General features: G+C 48.8%; 1 protein-coding gene across 4 annotated transcripts in view; it reads right to left on the bottom strand.

Moving 5' to 3' along the window:
* The window catches only part of Gfra1 (GDNF family receptor alpha 1), a 230,822-nt gene extending 215,927 nt beyond the window's left edge, over window positions 1-14,895 (bottom strand). Inside the window, exons 1-4 of one of the 4 annotated variants that reach the window (XM_085834268.1) lie at window positions 14,600-14,895; window positions 13,444-13,729; window positions 12,309-12,602; window positions 11,114-11,197 (exon numbers count right to left, since the gene is read on the bottom strand). In XM_085834268.1, coding sequence (XP_085690394.1) covers window positions 11,114-11,197; window positions 12,309-12,602; window positions 13,444-13,483 — 418 coding nt within the window. In that variant the 5' untranslated portion in view covers window positions 13,484-13,729; window positions 14,600-14,895. Of the gene's footprint in view, window positions 1-11,113; window positions 11,198-12,308; window positions 12,603-13,443; window positions 13,786-13,836; window positions 13,992-14,332; window positions 14,526-14,599 lie in introns of those variants that run through there. The other 3 variants (XM_085834266.1, XM_085834267.1, XM_021151506.3) reach the window with 3 other exon arrangements.
* Window positions 14,896-16,152: the final 1,257 nt, after the last annotated feature.

Below are 16,152 nucleotides of genomic sequence, written 5' to 3'. Positions count from 1 at the left end.
TTATCACATATATATGGGGCACAGTTAACAGATGTTAAATACCTACTTATGAAAGTTCAGTATATAACCTAACACTGTGCCTGTATTAGTGGGTGCTACTACGTGAATCCTGGAGCTAATTTCATACAAAAGAACGCTGGCTTTGCCACAGCTTAATTTTTATTTCTTCACATTCATGTGTGTATGCAGTGTGCACATGTGTACATGCATGTACCATGCAGGTGAAGGTCCGAGGCTGATGTCAAGTATCATCCTGATTCACTAAGGCAGGGTCTCTCATTCAAACTTGGTACTCGCCAATGTGGCTGGCCTTGCTAGCCAGCTTGCTCTGGGGTATCCTCTGTCTCAGTCTTCTAAGGCTGGATCTGTATACAGACTGACATGTCCACCATCTGAATTTGGCTTGGGTTCCAAAGATGTGAACTTTGGTCTGCATGTTTGAGCAGCAAACACTTCAATCACAGAGCCATCTTTCCGACCCAGGCTACAACGTAGGTGTATGTACTCTGGTTGACTTTACTTAGGTCACAGTGATCATATCCACCAAGCTGCGGATTGGACTCAACAAGGATTACCCAAGCTGTTGCCCCTAAAATTCCTAGACATTCCATTTCGTCTCACCTCTCACATTTACTGCCCTTTCTTCTCCTGAATGACCACGGTGAGGTTGCTCACTTCTAGTTGGAGTATGCTCAAAGTTTCTGCCACCATTTCCCCATTCAGATGCCACTCCTCTGCTCTGCAAAGGCGGGGCTCCATTGGGGACCCCACCCCAACCCAGGATCTAGTGATCTCCTGCATCTGCTTCATCAAGGGTTTATTTGAAACTCGTAGGAATGAGGATCAGTGAACCGTTTCATAAACATGAGCTCTAAGAAACCTGCTGGTCTTTTCCTACCAACAGTGCAATCAATACTGATTTTCATACATTATTAAGTGTTCGAGAAATGACAACGTGCATAAAAGTAGGTAAAAGGAATAACACAACAGCTGGGGAGGTGCTTCCTGGGCGATTTGCTGGGGCGTAAAGGGGAGGGGCATAAGGGGGAGGAGCGTAAGGGGGGAAGGGCGTAAAGGGGAGGGGCGTAAAGGGGAAGAGGGTAGAAAGGAGGGGCGCCAGCCAGCTTGCTGGAAGACAAATGAATAGCGTATTAGGTCACCTTAAAGTGGGACTCAATCTGTATTCCTTTCTTTACCACTGTGTAATGCTATTTATATGACAACATGACAAAAAGTGGCCCCAGGCATTCTGCTCCACTTTAGAAACCTTCCTGCCTCACACAGAAATGAAAAAGGACAGAACGCAGAAATTGCATCTTTGGTTAATATTTCTGCAGTTCCGCCGGAATGGTTTTAATAGCGAGCGTGTTCTGGATTCCGGGTCTCAATTAAGAACCCATCAGAATGCAGGGCCAAATATTAAAATAACAGATAGTGGCTTATATTTCAACTTTAAAGGCTCTTTGTCAAACAGTGTCTTAACGTAGAAGACAGGAAGAGAAGCTGGGAATTGAACAGGAAGGGAAAAGGGGGCTAAATTTCTCCTTTGGAATAAAGAACCCAGATTCGTGCTTCCCATGCCTGCAGAAGAACAGAAAGAGGGCTATATGGAGCCATGGGAACAAAATGCAAGCTCATCCAGGTACAGGCTGTTTGGTCCTGAGAGTACTGCTCAACCTCTCTGAGCTCAAATTTCCCCCTCAAAAATCACATGGCACAGTACCTACCTTTAGTGAGCTGGGAGTGGGCTGTTCAGTAAAGAGACACACAGCAGTGACTTCTCTGTGAAAGACCCCTCCCCTTTCACTCCCCCTTTTAAAAAGGGAACAGACGTGGGGGACACATGGGCTGAAAGAGTCCCAGATGGAACCGTGGACTGACCAAAAATAGGCCAGTTGACCGAATGATTAAAAGTCTGTCTTATGCTAATGCATGGACAGGGCGGGCCTTCACCAATTTAGCAAGAGTAAATTACAATTGATTTTCAAAGAAATTGCTTGTTCTTGTCCCTTTCCTCGGCTGTGCCACACACAGCTGCCTCTGCTTCTGTCACAGCCACGACCAACTGAGCACTTGTCAAGGAAGACCTTTTTGAGGCACAATGACTGATGAGATAGCTGTTCCGAATTGCACACCCACTGTCAGTGTGCAGATACATAGGAGTACCCAAATCTCTGTGTGGTACACAGCGCGTGCACATTTCTATAGTTTTTCAGAGGGCTCGTGTGCAAGCCAGCCCATCCCTGAGCTCTGTGCTTTATGCATCTCTAGTTCCTCTGCAGATAGAAAGCAAGCTCTCCTGTGCTGTACCATTTGGACTTTTACCACAAGATCATGAAAGAGCACACCTCTAGAAACCTCCCCAAGGACTCTGCAGCCCTAAATGAAATCCTGGGCATGAAGAGAAACGGTTAAAAGATCAGAGAAGATGGGAAATCACAAGAAAGGTTAACAATGGCCGCTTTCACCCCTAATTTCTGATATGGTGATAGACCCCCTCTTAGAACATTAATTAGAATGGAAGGAGAGATGAAAGAAATGCCCACGGGACATAATAAATTAGCCCCTTATGCAAATCACCCATTCATTTCCATCAGTGACCCAGCTAGCTGAGTCTCTAAATTACAGGAAGTGGTTAGCTTCTTTTAACAAAAAAAAAAAAAACAAAAAAAAACAAAAAAAAAACCAGATGAAACACTAAGGTTTTTGTTTTGTTTTGTTTTGTTTTGTTTTGTTCTTTAACCTGAGGGCTGAGAGAATGTAAAGTAACAAATAATTTCTCATCCTTCCCCCCCCCACCCCCACAGAAACTCTGAAGAGGGACAAAAGATGAACATTAACACTGCAGCCACTGGGTCCTGCTGCAAGGGATCTATCAATTAACCCTTGTTCTGAAACAGTGGTCAGCTGTCCCCCGCCCCAGCCAAGCCCAGGCTATAGCACTCAAGAGAGACAGAAGGGAAGAGAGGCCCGACCAGGTCAAGGACAACTGAAGGGAGGCACGAAAGTGCCACGATCTGGAGAGCTTCAAATAGCAATTTAAAAGCAAGCACACACCTAATTCTGCTTGTCATCATTGTCCCTGACAATTTATGTTCCACCGTCCCATAAATTTATGGAACTCTCAGTTTTCTTATCAATAAAATAAGAGGGCTGGACCAGAATGACCTTCAAGAGATGCCCAGGGCATCTTTGTTTATCCCAATCAAACAAACTCGATCCCTGTGATTGGCTTGCTTATTTAAATATAATCCTACAACTTGTGCTTTGCCAAACTCACTTCTGGCTTTGTTTCCTCTTTCTTTCCCTTCTATTCTCCATTATCTTCTCTGTATACATTTAGCCGGTGGAGTAAATCACAGTTTATAAATTATATACAATTATATATATATATATATATATATATATATATAAAACTATACTATATAATTATACTATATATATGTGGGGGGTGGGGTGGGGGTGTGTATACACAGTGTGCGTTTGTGCATGTGTGGGTATGCATGTGCCTGTGCCACAATCAGCAGTTTCTTTTGCATGAGGATAATGTGAGAGACGAAGACAGTAAGGCCCATAAAGGTATACGATTCAGTGGAAGGACTCCGCAAGAAAAAGCAGAGCTCTGTTACAGGACAACCTAGTCTGTTGCCTTCTTCACACTGTTTAAAGGCACACGTGGCCAGTGGGAAAGGTAGACGCTAGCCTCAAGTCCCCGGCTCGTCAGGGGTTAGGCTAGCAGGTTCCTAACCCTGGACCACAGCACTCTGTGAACATATCTGCTCCATTTGGTACTTTCTCTGGAGAATTGTGTTTCAGACAACAATAAAAAAGGTATGAGGTGCTCTTTGGAAAGAACAAGCAAAAAAAAAAAAAAATGAAGAGATGACAGAAAGAAATACTTCAGGAGTCTAAAGAGAAAGAACAAGGGCAGACATATTGGCTATAAATAATTTTGCACCTTGTAACAATCTTCAGCTCATGCAATTACCTGTCACTCACTGATATTTTATCTCCCTTTTCTAAGCAGGACCTCCAAGAACACTCAAAACATGTGGCTGTCCCCACCTTCCCAGTCTTTGCTGGTGCGTGTAGACCTCTGCCATGAAGAGTCAAAGACCACCATGTCCTACGAGTTACTCACAAAACTCATCGAGGTTCACACTTAATCTAAATAACTTGATGTTGCCGTCAGGACACGGTCAGTGACACAGAAAGACACGGTTTCCTCAAGTCACCAGGCAGGTAATAAGCAAGGAAGTAAAAACTGAGAGAGAAAAAAAAAATGCATGCCAGTGTTTACACAATTGCTTACATGTTCAAGGGCCCTAAAAGGCTCGCCCTTAACAGATTTACTTAGATTGGTTGTCTTTTCCTTTTGAGCCTGTTTGCAATCTCACAGTTATGCCATAAAATGAGGCTGCCTGGGGGCAGGAAAGTGGGGGGGTGGGGAATAAAACCCAAAAGTATCAGTCTGTGAAAGTGAACCATGAGTGTCCTTAGCAGAGGCTTTGGATGAGGAAGTCTTCCCCGTCTCAAGTCTCTCCCCATCTCAAACACACTCTTGGAAGGATGCAGTAATTCTGCTGTAGAAAGATTTACAGCAAGTGGTGGGAGAGATGGGGGTCACGACGCTGAGAAGGGAAAGCTGATCACAAGGATCCTTAAGCACAGGAAGAGCTCCCTTCCGGTTGATCGGTTGATCGAGTGATTGCCACACGCTCACTCACCGAAGAGCCTGCATACCAAGAAAGAGCAGCAGGAGGCACTTGAGCCTGAGCAGAGCCCTTCAGAAAGGGCCAGCAAGTCTCATGCCCGGCTACTGAGAGGCAAGGCTGTCCTCCAGAGCCTTGGAGATAGACACAGATTTAGCATCTGGGTTGCTGAGGGTTCAGGATTGTTCCCTTCTCCAGTGTCTGGATTAGAGGATATCCTGTGTGGAAGAAAGGCCCAGTCTCAGAGTCAGGAGAGAGATGGGAGCTAAAAGGCCCCCCCCACAGTGAGTTAAAAGTGAGGAAGATTTATTGAGGACCAAAGATATCTCAGGCACCATGTTAGAATTTATACATAAGCCGGGCGTAGTGGCGCTTGCCTTTAATCCCAGCACTCAGGAGGCAGAGGCAGGCGGGTTTCTGAGTTTGAGGCCAGCCTGGTCTACAAAGTGAGTTCCAGGACAGTCAGGGCTACAGAGAAACCCTGCTTCAAAAAAAAAAAAAAAAGAATTTATACATAAAAGCATCATTAACCCACAAGAACTTATAAAGTAGATGCAACCATTTCCTGATTTTATAACCAAGGTGTCCATGTTGTGGGTGGAGCTAGGAGTCACCTACGTAGCTGAATGCTACAGAGCATGTGCTCCCTTTATCTAAGGTGACCCTGTGAAGCCTCCCTGAACACTGACAAAAGTCTAGTCACTGTACCCTGTCTACAACACAGTGCGTGGGTTGAGACAGACAGATCAGGACAAGGCTGGGAAGGCTAAAAACAGGTATATGTTGCCAGGTCAACAGGGTACCTGACCAGGAAGAAGCCTGGGAGATACCAGACCCAAGCTGACAAGACTCAAGGCCAAAGCAAAGTTCTAGCAAACAACAAGATGGAAACTCAGGGAATGGAGCAAAGCCAAGGGAACTGGCATCTCCTGGCTCCTCAGGCCCTGGAGAGGAGATGGCAGGGGGCTGGAGAGGACCTGCAGTTTGTTCATCCCACATTGGATATCCAGTAACAGGCTGTATAAGACAAGAGCCTCAGGAAGAGAGGGTACAGGGAGAAAAGGGGAAGAGATGATAGGACCCATTTTGAACATGTTAGGTTCAGGGTAACGGATAGATACTAGATGGTCTAGATGGCCCCATTTGGTTGGAAAGATTGCTTTAGAGTCTAGACAAGGCTGGAGGAGAAGAGGAGGTTCTGAATCATCCACATCCCCAGAATAGATGAGGCATGTCCAACGCATGCAGCAAAAAGAGGCTACCTATCCTTCAGCACAGCAGTGCCCTGGCAAATCTCAAGCAGTGTGGTCCTGGTCAAATCTCTTACCCACTAGGCAAGACCGTATGTAAAAGTGGAGGGCTGGCCTAGATCTCCAAGAACACTGCCTTGACAATCAGCCACCTGTGGTCATAGAATGTCTGCTCTGGACCAGAAAGGATGCTGGATGCTGAGTTGACACAGAACATAACAAGCAGTCACTGACTTCCAGTGGGAAAGACAGGCACATAAGTAGTTCTCCCAATGTGCCATGATTAACAGCTACCATAAACATAAAAGCACAGGAAACAGAAGGAGTTCTAAGTGAGGGGCTGGTCTGGGGGATTCCAGCGAGACCTTCAGAGATGAAATTTGATTGCAGCCTTGAAGAACTATTAGATGCCTCTGAAGCAAAAAGGCCTTGGCCAAAGGCCCAGGAGGGCGAACACAGAAGGAAAAACACAAGGAAGGGTCTGACTGAGGGATCTTGAATGAAAAGAGGGCACAGGGCTTCCAGGAGAGTTGAAAGATTAGGCTACAAGGGGCCCCCCTATGGGCCCAGACCACAATCAGCAGTTCTGACCAATGAAGAGAATAACAAAAGCCATACTGAGGCTCTGAAATAGACCATCAGCACCATTAGAGATTGTTCTCAAGAGCTGGGCAAGGGGGGAGGAGAAGTGCATTGGAGCAAGAGTGTGAACTGCTTCTACAGTACCCACACCGGGTGTGAAGCGAGAGCGTGGACTGCTCTTACACCACCCACACCAGGTGGTTCACAATTCCTGTAACTCCGACTGCCAGAATGCCGACGTCCTCTTCTGGCCTCCCCAGGCACCCATATGTATGTGTCCATACACACAGAGACATATAGAATTTTAAAAATACGTTTTAAAAGTAAATCAAGAACTGAGTAAATGGGATAGGATACCTGGCACAGCTCCCTACCCCTGCTCTACCGCCCCCCCACCCCTGCTCCACCCCCCCAGCCTACAACAAGAATAGCAAAGCAGTGCTGAGACTCTCTGGTGATCCATGGATAACATCCTAGACCTACGGCTCTTCTCCAATGGGCAAAGTTTTTAATGAAGGTTTTTTTTTTTTTTTTAAAGTTAGTGACATAAAGATGACGGCACAGAATATTAGAAATGGCAAGCAGAGCTAATGATGCGAATCCTTATCTAGAAATCCAGACTCAAAGGTCTGGGCACATCTTATTCCTGGATTAAACCATTCCCAATTACTCAGGCACCAAAGTTAAAGTCGTGGCATATCTGGAAATGTCTCTGACACCCACAGGCCATAGGGAAGAGGTGACAGAGATGCAGTCTGGGTTGTCATCTTACCAAGTCGTCGCGGGAGGTCTCAGCTCTGACATGCTTTCTTACACCTCACTCACTATCCACTTTGACTCTATGTGCGGGAATCCTGGCAACTCCTGACTCTCCCTAAAATGCAAGCTCACAATCAATACTTAAATCCTTACAGCTTCTCTTCTGCTTTCTGCCCAAGAGATCATAGCTCGTCCTTCACACCCTCGCCTGCCCACACTATTCTCTTGGCTCCGATTGCACTTGCACTTTCAAATGGTCTCCCTGCATTGTTCTTCGTTTCTGAAGAGTCAAAGAAAAAAAACATTCCAGCAGGTTCACCCTCCCTTCAGGCCCATGGTTAGCAGGTAGAGGGCCTGTGAGCTAGAGAAGAGACTATAGGCTGAAGTCTAGTGGCTGGGTTCCCAGGAGATTCTTCATTCCCTGCCCCATCTCATGCCCCGCCCTATTTCACCAACCTTCTCTCTCATTGGCTCATTTCTCCCTTGTGTTATTCAGGCCCCAGACTCTTAGAAACCACACTGGCTGTGAGCATAGCTCCTCACGTCCCTCTTTGTGCGCCTTAGAGGACAAACACAAGTGTAGACATGCCGACTATCCACGGAAATACTGGCCCCATTCAGCGGCTTCATTTCCTTTCCACAGTCGGGCTTCAGAAGAGAAAAACGTTTTTTGGATTATATTTTATTGTTGTTTTTGTTTTGTTTTGTTTTTCGAGACAGGGTTTCTCTGTGTAGCCCTGGCTGTCCTGAAACTCACTCTGTAGACCAGGCTGGCCTCGAACTCAGAAATCCGCCTGCCTCTGCCTCCCAAGTGCTGGGATTAAAGGCGTGCGCCACCACGCCCGGCCTTTATTGTTGTTCTTTTCCTTGTTCCTGCCAGGCCACATGTAGTAATTCCCCCACAAGGCCTTTTATCCAGTTACCAAGACAGCTTTGCGTTTTAAGACTCCAAAGAAAACGGAAACAAACATGTCCTTTAGGGGAAATCACAGAGTCCCTAGCATCTGCCTGCCTCGGCCGTCTATAATCCTCAATGAGGGGTTCTAGCCGTTCATCACTCTGCCCAGCTTTTGTGTAGGTGCTGGGGACCCAAACTCAAATCTTCGTGTTCACACAGCTATCACTGAGCCATCTTCATGGCTAGACTTTCAATCATGTCAGTGGGAAGGTTCTGCTCACACTTGACTTCACGTCACACCTGGCATGGTCATCCAAACATGGGATCCTGGGTGGTTACTCCATATGTAGGAGTGATCTGTCCTGGTGTCCTCAGAGCTGTGCCCAACACGGAACAGATACTCCAGAAACCATGAATCCAAGAGTGAAAAGGTACACCTATCATCTGCTTCTGACTCCATCTGACAGAGGCCATACAGACTAATGTGCCAAACTCAATGACTTCAAACCCCTCAAGGCTCCATTTGGCTTTACCATATCCACTTAAGGAAACATAAACACTGTCAAAGGTCAGGGCTCACTGGGGCTAGGACCTAAGTCAATGCCCTTGAGATACCCAACTGACACTCTAAATGAAGCCTTCCTGCCTCTGCTTAATTCATTATGACTTTCAGATACTCAAATGGATGGGTCCCACACACTTAGGATCCTGTCTGCTGTGAAAGTAGACCTGCCTGGGTTTATTTGTTCAATAAATAAGAGAAACTTGGTCTGGGAAAAAGATTTTTCTCATATTCATCAAGGGAACTGAGACAAGTCAGTAGCACCCCAGAAATAGCCTTGCTATTTAAAAGTGTTACAGGAGCACCGGGGTACAGGGAAGGAATGGGGGTGATCCCAGTTTTCCTTCAGACCCACAGACTAGAGAACTGGAGGTCACTTACTCCAACTGCCTCATTATACTAAGAAGAGCTGAATGACACTTCAAGGGACGAAGAGTCTGTGCAAAGCCCCATACTTAGCTCACTGTAATTCTGAAATTAAATCAAAAAGGCCCTTATTTATGGGGGTGGGACACACCCTCCAGTCCTCAGTGAGACATGATGCTCTCATGGCAGGCAGCAGGTAAGAAGCATGAAGGAGGTCAGAGGTCAGGCTCCCAGGCTCCCAGTACCTCATTAGTTACATCCCTACCTAGCCCATCCACCAATCCTTCTTTGAAAGCACACTGCTCGTTTATCTCTCTCTCTCTCTCTCTCTCTTTCTCTGCTCAAGACTCGGTCCTTGCAAGGCAGAGAAAAGCAGTCAAGATTTAGAGTAAATATTACCAAAAAATTCAGGAGAACATGAAGGTCTCAGATACTAATTTATAGCCGCATGTCTAACTCCAATCTCAATCTCTCTCTCTCTCTCTGTCTCTCTCTCTCTCTCATACACACAGAGAGACACCCACACACACATAGAGGGATGGGGCAGAGAGAGAAAGAGATCCGTTAAAGAAAAAAGTCATATATAGAGATGCATCTCAAACTTCATATATTTATGAAGGACCCATCCAGGTAGATCTTGCTAAAATGCAGGTTCTGATTCAATAGGTTTAGATGCGACCTGAGATTCTAACTTCCTTGATGTCTGTCTGTGCCAACATCGTGTAGATGAACAACCATGAACACCTTACAATCAAACAAATCCAGCTTTGACCTCTGCATTTCTGACCCCTGTGATCACAAGCTAGTTTCCCATCATCCCCAGGCCTCAATCTGCCCCCTCCATACAGAGTGTGAGACAGTGCTAAGAGCTCCCAACACAATGCCTGGCATAGCTCAGTAAATGTCAGCAGCTGCCTCTAAGATTCATGAGGACCAGGATTATAGCTGGCTGGCAGCCAAAACCACGATAGTGAGAACACAGTAGGTGTCCGATGGATATCTGACCAATGAGGGCATATCCAACACATTCGTAGACTATCAGAATGTGCACTGCTCCCTCAGTCCTGTGCATTTCTGCATAAAAGCCTAAGGCATGTAAAATACCAGAACCCTCTCATCAGCATACCATCATCTCTCAGAACCAAATCCAACACTACCATTGTGTTTAACCACCAAGACATGTGCAGTTTGTGGGGGTGAGGTGCACTTGAGAAAATGTCTTAACTGTAAATAAGTAAAGACAGCCTCAGTCTGGAATCTGTATTTCATTAAGAGAAGTCACCGCCTTGCCTCTTACATGCGGGCTGTCTAAATGCAAAAGCGATGAGAAAAGGACTGAATGCTTAAAACTTCCGTTCATTTCCAAACTGAATGCAGAACTGGAAGAAAAGCCCAAACAAGCTGAGGGCAAGACTCTACGTCGCAGGGCCACTGGTTCAGGACTGTTTCCTCTCAGATGAGCTCACACTTGCTCGGGACAAATCGGAGCGAGAACAAAAGTGAGCGGGTGCCACGTTTCAAATCAATGTCAGCTGTTAAATCCAGGACAACAAGTTGGTCTACCCACAATCCCTCTACAGATTAAGGTTATCTCCTCTGCTCCTTGAGGACAGTGGCATCCTGAGAGCAGATTCCACTCCGCTGAGACACTGTGTAAGGTTCAGCCACAGGAATATGATTGCCACCTACAGACAGCATTGTTCCCTTTGCCTAGAGCTAGCCAATCATATTTCATTGTTTTTTTTTTTTAAAGTCAATGCAGTCACCTCCCTCCAGGCACTTCCAAACCACCACAGCACTTCATTGAGAACTACTCTCCACTCAGACATCCATGGCTACATGGTCTACTTCTTCACTATCAACACCTCACTTCTGATTTCCCAGAAACCTCCCTCAACCTGTACAGTATGAGGAAGCTCGCCAGAGGGCAAGTCAGCAGAGTCGGCCGACAAAGGAATCATAGTGGAAGTATAAATCAGCTTACCTGATATGAACGGGACTGCCCGGAATATATCTGACAGCCTGCTGTTAACCGGCTCGTACGGGGAATCTTCCAGTAGGTCATTTCCTAGAAATGACAGGAAGATTGGGCTCAGCCCTGGAAAACAGGCATATTTCAAACAGGGTTTCACTGCTCATCCGGAACCCCTAATCGTGTTATAACTGTGTACCAAGGAGATGCTGAAATTCTCAAAGATTTCACATGAGAGTTATGGGATATGGTTATTTCCTTCTCATTCCTCTGCCTTTGCCGTCCTCGCTCTTCCCAGAGCACCTTGTAAAATATTGGAGAAGAACCCGAGCTTGCCAGAAAACTCTCCCACTCTTTGCAAAGGAACTGAAATCTGAGAGGAAACAGCCAGTGACGTCACACACTTTGCTTGTCTCCAGGAACCAATGGAAGAAAGGTGACCCAGGAGAGAGGCCCTAGTTCTGTTAGCTCCCAAAACCAAAGCATGTGGCCTGCAAGCAGAATTCTGGCTATTCATACGATTTTTTAGAAGTGGCAGCTGACAGTCCAAGCGTCTGTATTATAAATGTTAGTGAGTTTCAGTGAAGAGCGAATGTATGGGACACTTCGGAGGTCCATTTGCAGACTCCCTAAATCCCACTGGAATGGGCAGTTGTGACTGCTACTCATGTGCTTAACTGTGGTTGAACCTCAGCAGCTGGCTCAAAACCCAACTAATCTAAAATGACAAATGGTTTTCCACCCATGTATCTTTGAACTGGTGTGGTGGGGGGAATGAATAGAGAGCAGAGTTCACTGGCTCTGTAATACGTCTTTATCCTGTCATAAGAAAAGAAAAGAGGACACACCAGTGGGACTACTACTCTCTGGGCGCAGTGAAAGCTCGGGTGGGCGGCTGAAAGGTGGGTTCTGAGGAGTCCCCACTCTGATGTTCTAACTAGGTTTCAGGAAGGTCAGTGGGGTCCCAGGGGTGCCCCCACCCCCTCATGGTTTTTCCAACAACCAACTCCAACAATACTGCTCAGCTGCAGCAGCAAACACCAGCTGCCTCTGTCCCTAGAGGCCAATGAAAGGTCCTCATTCCACAGCTGGGAGAAGTGAGCTGAGGATGAGATCAGCCAGCTTAGCCCCAGTACCGACTGGACTGAGGTTGCCTCTGGCCTTCGGAGAGGAAGCCCAGCACGCTGGTGGGGGCAGTAGTGCATACCCTGCAGGCTCTGGTACATGCTCCAGTAGATACGCAGACAATTCTTCTCTTTCTTCATGCCCCGCTTGCAGCGGCAGTTGTAGAGAGACTTCTGCTTCAAGGCCTCCATGGCGCTGCGGCACTCATCCTTGGCCTCGAGGCCGGATGTCAGGCTGAAGTTGGTTTCCTTGCCCGCCACGCACTGCCTCAGTGTGCGGTACTTGGTGCTGCAGCTCTGTTCCTTCAGGCACTGATCACTGGCTTTCACACAGTCCAGGCGGTCCCCACCACTCACCTCGGCCGACATCAGCAAATCTACAGGGTGAACAGAAGAACGTTTGAACGCAGCAGACTAGTGGGTACCCTGATTCCAGGTCCTGGAAGGGCAGGGCATGATAGACCTCCACCATCATTCTGAGGGGGCAGATTAGGGAGGAAGCTGGTCCACCCCTCTTCTGGAATTTTCTCACCCCGGGAATACTGCCATCACGCCCCTCCCCGGCTCAACAAGGAAGGTTCCACTGGCTGCCTTAGCGGGATTTGCCGGGGATTCCGCGCAGCCCCAGCGTCCCAAAGCAGAAGCAAGCACTCCTGACCGGCTGGCTGCCCCGCCTCCCCAGGCACCCGAGGCTGCAGTGTCTCCCGGCCAGCAGCGGGCACAAGGGCACTGAGCTGAACAGCGAGGCTGGGCGCTTGGCACCCGTAGCGCTCTGAACGAAAGGCAGAGTGCCACAGTCTGCCCCGCGGGTGCGCAGAGACGTTATTCCCTGAAAAGTTTTCCATTCCAAGTTTGCTCTCTTCCGACCCCGGCGGTATTTGACCACACTCCACCTGCCGGAGCGTCTCAGGGAGCTCCGACTTCCAAAGGGGAGCAACGCCCTGGGATGGAAGCCTACGACACCTCAATTTTCCACCAGGCTGGGTTATTAGTTTTTGGGTTTTTTTTCACCCCCTTTAAACACGGCAAAATAAAATCAACCGCTCAAAGATGCGCCACCACTGCTTCCCAAACCCAGAGATTCTTGAACCTCTTCACCCCCTAGCGAAACTTCTTCCACCCACACTCAAGGCACCCACCCGCAATTCTGGAGTGACTGCCGCAAGGGACCCCCATGAAAGACTCTGGATGAGAAAGCCAGCAGCGGCCTCGACTTACCCAGGAGTGGCAGCGCGAAGTACAGAGTGGCTAGGAACATGGTGCCGCCGCGCAGCTGGTCCCCGCCCCCCCAAAATCCAAAGCCGCCACCGGATCTCGCGGAGAAAGCTCAGCGTGCAGCGATCCCCGGGCGACTGCGCTCCTCTGGCCACTCAAAGTTAAGCTCCATCCAGGGTGAGAGCGGACTCCCCGTTGCTCTGCCGCCCACCGCCGCCAGGGACTCAGCTCCGAGCGGGCGCGAGGGCGGGAGGCGGACCGGCTTTTAGGGGTTCAGTTCCGACCCAACCTGGAAGGGAGAGCGCGCTTTGAAATGAGAGCCCAGAGTGCTGAAGCCTCCAGCTCCCGCCCCTCTCCCCTCCCCCGCTCCCGCCTCGGGGGACTTCTCAACGCTACCCCCACTCGGGTCCGAGAGCAGGAGGTGCGGGTTCATCTATTACGGGCACGAGGAAGCTCCAGAACTCGGGTTCTGGAGCTGGTAAGGTCCGCTAGGGCTCCCAACGTTCAAAGCTGGAGGCTATCGCGTACAACCCAAGAGGCTGAACGCAAGCAAATAAATAACCATTACTTTCAGAGCAAGCGCCGGAAGCTAGCTGGCGCTGCCCGGAGTCGGAGCCTCGGTGGCGAAGGCTTCTTAGCCAACCCCGCTGGACCAAGACCCTGCTCCGAATCCGGGAAGTTGGCCGCCCTCCCTGGCTCTCGCCCGACCACTCACTTGCTGGCTCGATCACTAGCGTTCTAGCTCTTCTGTCCCCGGCCACCTATCGCTACCCCAGTCACCATCATCCCCTCCCCTGGACGAGCCTCTTTTCCCAGGCAGTCCGGCAAGAGGAAACTGACATCCCGCATCCCGCCTGGAACTGAAACCTGGCTTTTTCGCCCCTACTCCTACCTGCCGCTCGTCCTGGGCTCCTTCCTAGACTTCAATGCTTCACACGCACTTGCCTAGCGCCCGAACTCCTGTGCATCCACACCACTGCCCCGGGAGAGCAAGCTAGCCCACAGCATCTGCACACCCCAGCAGGTGCAGCCCCGCACCACTAGCGCCCCCCTGGCCCCAAAGTTGGATGGAGGACGCCAGCAAAATGGAAAGGGATGGCTGGAGGGGAGGTGGCGATGGGTTCTCAAGTGGAATGAGAAAACTCTAAATGCCACAAACCTGAACCCAATTGACCCGTGTCCAGCTGCAGCGAGTAGCCAGTGTTTGTTTATTTATTCTTTGGGGTGTCCCCGCCTCCTCTTTCTCTTTCCGGCCTCACTTTCTCTGTGCTAGGTAAAAAAACGATGCCATAATCTGCTACAGCTCGGAGGACAGAGTTGGCCAGGACGATTTCCGAGCAGACCTCCCCGCCCCGGCTCGATGCCGGGTAGGGATGTCAGCGGTTATTGGAAGCGGTGGGAGGATAGCATGCCCAGATTGGTTTTGGCTAAAGGCCCCTCAGGCTGCTTCTGCTCCTGCCTCCGGGCAGCGCAGGGTCGGCTCTTATGTGAAGCGCAGTTCCTCCGTCCGCCACATCAGACTTACAGGCTGGCTGGCGGTGGGACCCAAGGCCAACACGCAAGCAGGCTCAGGACCCGCAGCGCTACGCCGCCGCCGTCGCGGAGACTGCGCACCCCCACCCCCTTCAGTGCACAAGGGCTCTTTCTTTAGTGCAACACAGCAACCCATCCAGACCCTTTTGAACACAAAGTTGGTTTTTTTTCTCCACGTCATTCTCGGCTGTGACTCAAGACTTGGCAAGATTCAGACTCACTCAGACCTAAGCCCTGAGTGGCGATCCAGGATTCACCCACCCATTGATAAAACGCTGTGCGAGCTCACGCACCTCTCTCCTCCTGCTATGACAGCGAGACAAAGCAAAGCCCCCCCCCCAAGCCCACTGCACTGAAGTCTGATCAGACCCAGCTTTAGATAATTTTATAAGATGATTTCCATCTTCACTGTTTCAAGAGTAAATTTTTTTCAAAAAAATTTTATAAACAGAACACATCCACAGCCCTTCACCCCAACTTCAAGGGTCGCTCCAGCGATGCTGCTGAACCCTGCTCTCCGTGACACCCGCTGTCCTTTAGGGGTCCAGAGATCTGTCTAGAGTATGTCCGCAGTAGTGTTTGACCGACCAGCTCACTGCTTGGGGCTTGTGTCAGAGATCTTTTCTATGTCCAAGTTCATCTCTCAGGAAAACAGAGTTTGAATCAAATCTATGAGCCCAGCTGTCAAATCTGCAAACCCATCACCACAGACAATGGGCCGCCAAGGAGGACAAAAAAGAGACGCTCTTTTTTTGATCCAGAGGGTTAATTGAAAAGGGCAAAGGCTTTAGTTTAAGTTTGAGGCCAGCATAAGGGTGGGAGAAGAGGAGGAGGGGTGGGTAGCTCTCCATTCAAGTACACATCAGCCAGGCGTGCCCTTCAGCTGTGGCTGTAGCATTGTTTGGAGTCCTCAAAGAGTGTCTGCGCCTCTGTGAGCAACCTGAACCCAGGGGACATCCCGCCAGTGCTAGCTCCTCCTTTGCCTTGCACGTATTCCTCAGGGCCAGGTATGAAGTGTCTGAAGCCTTCGCCAGGAACCCCTCCCCCAGTGTCACATTCAATCACACCAGACTTACACAGATTTCCAGTTCAGTGTATCAGTTTACACTCCGTCGTTGAATAAACAAAGAAAGCATATGTCACTTTTTTTTTTTTTTTTTTTTTTTTTTGCGACAGATG

This window comes from Mus caroli, unplaced genomic scaffold (genome assembly GCF_978045245.1).
Source record: "Mus caroli unplaced genomic scaffold, Mus_caroli_1 scaffold_20, whole genome shotgun sequence".
Lineage (NCBI taxonomy): Eukaryota > Metazoa > Chordata > Mammalia > Rodentia > Muridae > Mus > Mus caroli.
This window is presented reverse-complemented; position numbering and strand designations above follow the sequence as displayed.